Source organism: Mercenaria mercenaria, chromosome 15 (genome assembly GCF_021730395.1).
Source record: "Mercenaria mercenaria strain notata chromosome 15, MADL_Memer_1, whole genome shotgun sequence".
NCBI lineage: Eukaryota > Metazoa > Mollusca > Bivalvia > Venerida > Veneridae > Mercenaria > Mercenaria mercenaria.
The window spans coordinates 20,787,939-20,794,011 of NC_069375.1; the positions used below are offsets into that span (position 1 = coordinate 20,787,939).

At 35.2% G+C, this 6,073-nt stretch overlaps 1 protein-coding gene across 2 annotated transcripts; it reads left to right on the forward strand.

Moving 5' to 3' along the window:
* Positions 1-2,089: 2,089 nt before the first annotated feature.
* Positions 2,090-4,473, forward strand: LOC123547798 (complement C1q tumor necrosis factor-related protein 3-like). 2 transcript variants are annotated; one of them, XM_045335057.2, is made up of 2 exons: positions 2,090-2,457; positions 3,539-4,473. In XM_045335057.2, exons 1-2 carry the CDS (start codon positions 2,181-2,183, stop codon positions 3,997-3,999), a joined length of 738 nt encoding a protein of 245 aa, XP_045190992.1. In that variant the 5' UTR covers positions 2,090-2,180; the 3' UTR covers positions 4,000-4,473. The 2 variants fall into 2 exon arrangements, with proteins under 2 accessions (XP_045190992.1, XP_045190996.1); XM_045335061.2 differs by having other exon boundaries at positions 3,542-4,473.
* Positions 4,474-6,073: the final 1,600 nt, after the last annotated feature.

Genomic DNA, 6,073 nt, shown 5'->3' on the forward strand with positions numbered 1-6,073 from the left:
CAATCTACTTCCGTTGAAAAAAATGCGTGAGAGTTACGTTGTCATTTTTAATATCACTTGAAAATTCTGGATACTAAAAAAAAACGTTTTAATCGAATGTTGTTATTTATTAGGTGACTGTGTATGTAAAGAATTTCAAGAAGGAGAAATAAAATCAAATCACGGGAGCTAATCAAAACGGTGGCTGTATTTTCAGTCGCAAGGTACCTGTGAATAAACACACAAACATAATGTACATAAGAAACATCACAGCAGGGCACGTAACTCAAAACTCACGGAAATATAAACGTAGTAGTAAGAACGCTTGTCTAATGTTACAATACAACTGCTTGTAGACAAAAAATCTCGAACGGTCTGATGGACCAAAGACAGTGTTATACTCCACCCTTTGAGGCATATTTTCAAAACATAATATGAAGTATAACAGAATTTCAAGGATCGATTGTGTTTATACTTCATGAATACGGTATACAGCTTTGAAATTAATTCTGATGCCGTAAATATAAAATATTTCTTCACAGTTTTGGACTGTGTGAGAGTTCCTGTGCCCGCCTTTCCCTATTTTCTTTCATGGCGGTTTTACCCTTGTTTGTACGTCCGTCCGTCCGATTTGGTGCCGTACACTTCTCCAAGTATTTTTCTTAGAGGCGTCTATTCAGTATATGAAGTTGTGCACCCGGAGGTTTGTTGAGATTTCAAAAAGACGTAAGGTCAGAGTTATGGCCCCTTGACAGTCAAAATATCGGTATGCATAAAGGGCCCAAATGTTGTTTTTTTTTTTCGAACGTATCTCAAATAGTATTTGATAGAGTCATGAAACGTTATAGAATTTTTGTTCAGCATGACACGCTGTGCACCAGAAATAATGTGCTTAAGAAAAATAAGAATTTGAGCATGCTCAAGTACAAATTGATGTATTTTCGTGAAATCGGGACCTGCAGTTTTGTTAGGAATTTTACTGACCCAAGCCAGATTTAATGCCCTTGACTTAGTCAAAAAAAATACATAAATGCCTAAACGTTTTGGTCGTAAGTATCTCGGCAGCATTTGCCCAAGGGTAATGAAAAAAGATGTAGGATTGTTTTTCTCAATAGGAGCTGAGGCTTGTGTCGCATATATTTCAGAAATGTATTTGCCCTTTACTCATGAAATCATACTAAGTATATTAATATTATTCATTATGTGAATTTGTGTACCTGGGATTCTACTTGGGATTTCACTCTACAAGACCAGAGGTATGTCCACTGACTTAATCAAAGATATGCCTTAAGTTTTTGTTTGTTTTGGGTTAAGGGTAAATGCCACAGTTGCCCATATGTATATAGGGCAAACATTTTCCTATGGGCAGAATTTCTTTAAACTTTGTGTACTGACTGAGAATCAAGCTTAAAACGGAAATTTGTATCAACAATTATAGGTACCCAGGCTTGATCTTGAATTATCTGCTGTGGCATTTACCTTTAAAGGCCATTTTATAACAGTATTTAAGATATGTAACGGCGGGCAGTTAACCTAACCAGTGTTTTTTCATTCTGTACCAGTATAAACCTGTTCTCAGCAAGTAACTGCGAATTTCCCCACATGAATCAGGGGTGGAGGACGAATGATTTCAGACACAATGCCTTTTATCAAATCGTCACGGAGAACATACGTCCCGCCCGGGGATTGAACTCACGACCCCGCGATCCGTAGATCTGCGCTCTCCCTATTGAGCTAAAAGGGCGGGTTACAGGGCCTAAACAATTGTGTCACACGCATTTCTAACTCATGAGCAATTCCCACCCCACCACCTTCCTCTGATGGCTCAACACTTAGTCAAGGTAATATGAAAGTTTCTATTTCTTCAGTGGCCACAAGTAACATAACTGTATAGCGACAGGAAATGGGGGCGGACACACATCTACTTATATATATATTCTTCATTCAATGAATCGTAATTTTGAAATGAACAGTTTTGACAAATATCATTTTCAAAAAACTGAACAAATTGCATATGTGTATTTCTAACAGTTGTATTGCAAGGTGACCTTGAGTAAAGTACGATTAAGGAAAATTTTAAAAACTTACCACTGATTGTGGATTGGATGTATAGGCTTGTGGGAGGTGGGTTAAACAACAAATACGACTGAACGGCTATATTTGGAATTATCATAGTCAAAATCGCAGCAGGATTTAATATCATGGAAATGAAAAAAGGAATAGCTATACTTTTGGTATGTTTAATGAGCTTGAAGGGAAAACAAGTCAGTTGTTCAACCTTGGACATGGAAGGCTTACAATTTTATAAAGTACATGAAAACTACGAACTTGAAATAGCTGCACTGAAATCTGAAATGGTCTTTCTACAAGACAGAGTAACACAACTTGAGAAGAATGTGGATAGTTCGGGAACTGGAGTTTTAATAGAGGACAGGACTGGAGGCACGAAGTATACTAATCATATCTTGAAAAAGCGAGGTACGTCATATAGCGCTTTTGAAATAAAGGCGATTCTGTTGTTTTGTTGTGTTGTGTTTGCACAGATTTTAAATTAAAATGAAATTAAGAGAAGGACTACGTAACGTTCTCCCGTAATGTCTTTGATCTAAAGTTCCGGGAATTTTTACTGTATTATGTTGTACTGTATAATATGTATGGGTTTTGAATATTTTTAAGAAGTATTTTTGTATCATTGGAAAATACATTTTCTGTGATTATCTTTTAAAGATGAAAAGTGTAAGTTATATTTATTCAACATTGGTACAGTACAATTAAAAATTTACTCAGTTTTTGTTCGAATTTGATAAATTTTGGAAAAAGAAATCGATATATGATTCAAGTGAAAAACAAAGTTAACACGGACGATTAAGGAATCAGTTTAGTTGTTTTATATCTTTTCAATGCTTGTAGAAATATGGGTGTCGAATTGTGTATCTTAAGTAAAAATTATGAAATGAAAATTATGTGCGTGTAAACTTTTGACAATAAGGGAATGTATCAAGCTTTCAAATAGTTTGTTTTTGCTATTTCTCGACTGTTAGGAGAGTAATTCAAAAGCTACATGTCTCAACCTCAGTTCTTGTGTAATGTGCTTTTGTCAATTTAATCATAACAATGCACAATAAACAATTTGATTTAAAGATAACAAAATAGTAATCAAATCTTCATCGTGACTGAAAGTGAAACTTCCTTACTTAATTGCGTCAAAGGATGAATATCATCCGTATGGCTTTTGACAATTGACTTATTATCATAACATGAGATCATGGGATAATCGTATGTAATAAAAAATTTGTTTATCTTTATTTTCGTTCCCGTGGAAGCAGCTCTGTTTGTATCAACTGCAATATTGTCGGAACAATTTTATGGTGCGAGATAATGAAATGCAAACGGTCTTAAGGAAATTTCCAGTTTAAATATGAGTATACAATATAACATAAAGACAAAACAAAAATATTGAGGCTGATAACCACGTTCTGTCGCCCGTAACTATAGCGCAATATAACATATTTGCTGAAATATCACAAATATATTTAGTTTTAAAGGTCATCTATTTCAGCAGCTGTGAGAAGACGGCGAATTCGAAGACCTGAGGTAGCATTTCAAGCGTCTTTAACAATAGAATCGGCGTCATTTAAGCTATACGATACAATTATCTTCAACAGCGTGATAACAAATATTGGCAATGCATACAACAAACATACTGGCATCTTTACTGCACCTGTATCCGGAACTTACACCTTTAACACAAATATCGTGTCAGAGAAAGGACATTATGTCGAAGCTAGTATTGAAGTTAATGACATAGTGACTGTTTCAGCAATTAGCGATCATAGAATCTCTCCAGATGGAGCATATTTTACAACGTGGGACCAAGGAAATGCTGTAGCCATTTTAAAGCTAAAAAGAGGAGACAAAGTGTCTGTATCTGTGCAGTGGCCACAAGGAAACCATGTTATACACGGTGTTGGAAAGTCTAGTTTCTCTGGATGTCTGTTGAGGTCGCATGAACGTCGCTAAGACAACAAATGAAAGCGAATTATGTGCAGGAATCAACAAACGTTTGTTCGATTAATCCTTACTACTTCATCTTAAAGCTTACTTTAATATTTTCTCAATGTGATGCTAAAAACGTTCAGGTTTCATGTTTGCACTAACATTATAGTAGACCTATCGCATTATCGGTATTTCAGAATTTCCACTTCCTACAGACAGAAACATTTTATTTGCTGATGTATCGGATTTGTTGAAAAGTGCAAAAGATATGGCCGTTCCAGAGGCTACAACGAATGAAATTTTCTGTTGCTCTGAAAACGAAAATCATTCACATAATCTCTTTCATGAATCTTTTTATGATTAAAGTGGGTATACGTTTTATTTATATTTTAGGCTACATGCATATGATATTTTTACTTGATTTCATGAAACTCAAATTCCATTTATTGATACAGCATACACTGCCATCACTAATAAAATTGGGCTAATATCAGCCGAGTACAATCGTTATAATTCTTGAATTTTGTTGTGAAAGGTTCATTTATTTTATGCTAACTGGTGAAATACTGAAAAATATCAGTGAGATATTTCTCTATATCAGTCACAGTGCCGAACTTCTTTTTTTTAGCTGAAATTATCTCCCTTGAAATATATTCTTTTATTAACGCCCTTTGTTACCCTATGATTATCCTAATATTCAAGCCATACACGAGTCATGTACAGCTAGACAATCCTATATAGGACTTATAGAACAAGCTAGCTATAATAAAGTTTGCAAAAGAAATAATAGTAACGCTCTAGAAATGTTACCTTGGTTGCTTGGCCTTGACATTCATGTAGCTATAGATACGTGCTTCCTCCACTTTTCATAGGTTCACCACTATCGTATGGTAGATGTTACTGTCGACAGCGCATTTAGTTGGTTGTTGTCTTAGTTTATTATCACAAGACATCAACTCAACCTTACGTAACATGCCGGCATTTCCGTCGAATTACTTTCCCACCCAGCCAGTTGTGTTCCAATTTCCATCCATATTCGTTATGTTATACAGCTCCTAGATCAATATTTCCATTGAATCCTTGATGATATTTAATTCTGCAGTTTGATTTTCCAAGGACTTTCGGATATTCCCCAGTTGTTTACGTTTTTCGTGTTGTTTTTTAACCTGACCTTCAGCGTGTTGTAAACAAAGCAAGCTTCCGGTTATTCAACGAACTGACGCATTGACCCGAAAAGTTTTAAATATGCTTACTTTAACTACTGACTTTTGGCCGCGGATTGTGCATTTTTTAAACAAAATATTTTAAAAGCAGTTTTTGTTTTTAAAAACAAAACGACGTCGTGTTGATTTCACGGACCTAATCACCAATATTCGATATCAATGTGCCTAAGTGTCCAAGGTAATTTAGCGGATGCATCATATGTAACACGGTAGCGTAAATAAATCCGAATTTCATCATGAAGTATTGGTCTTTTTTGAACATGTAAGCATGTAATACACAGAAAATTCGCTGATCATCACCAATTAGCATAAAATAAAAAGAAAATTTGTTTGTTTACAGGGAGATATCGAAATATATCTTCACCAATAAGGGAGATAATTCTGATATTTTCAATTGTCTCCCTTATCGGTGAAGATATATTTCGATATCACACTGCAAACAACCAAATATCCTCTATATCTTAGTTGTTCGGCCCAATGTGGTTCTGGGACGATATGTGTATGAAAAGAATTTGAACCACTGTCTTACCCTTGCATGATCGTAAGAGGCGACTAATAGGGTCTTATCCCTTGGTTTTGCAGTAACTCTGTGATTCCAGCAGGTATGCAAATTTTGATTCCATACCTCATGTTTTTATTTCGATGTAAAGATGTGGAACCAGAATTTGTAGTCCTGTCTAGCGCCATATAACCTATACTGTGTTGGTGCGCCGTAAAACCCAAATAAATAGATATCATCAACTGTGCTTAAAATACGGGCAAAATAACTTAAAAATAGGTCAGTAATACTAAATTTACTTTTTTTCAAGTGTTGTGACGCGCACCTGCCAAAAATTCAAACTATGAAATTATTTGACAGTATTTTGGTTGTAGTA

What these genes read in the sequence shown, in the direction of transcription:
- LOC123547798 (XM_045335057.2), top strand. Translation starts at nt 2,181, where the DNA reads ATGGAAATGAAAAAAGGAATAGCTATACTTTTGGTATGTTTAATGAGC. An exon ending in TCATATCTTGAAAAAGCGAG is followed by an intron (nt 2,458 to 3,538) that starts GTACGTCATATA and finishes CATCTATTTCAG; the next exon opens with CAGCTGTGAGAAGACGGCGA.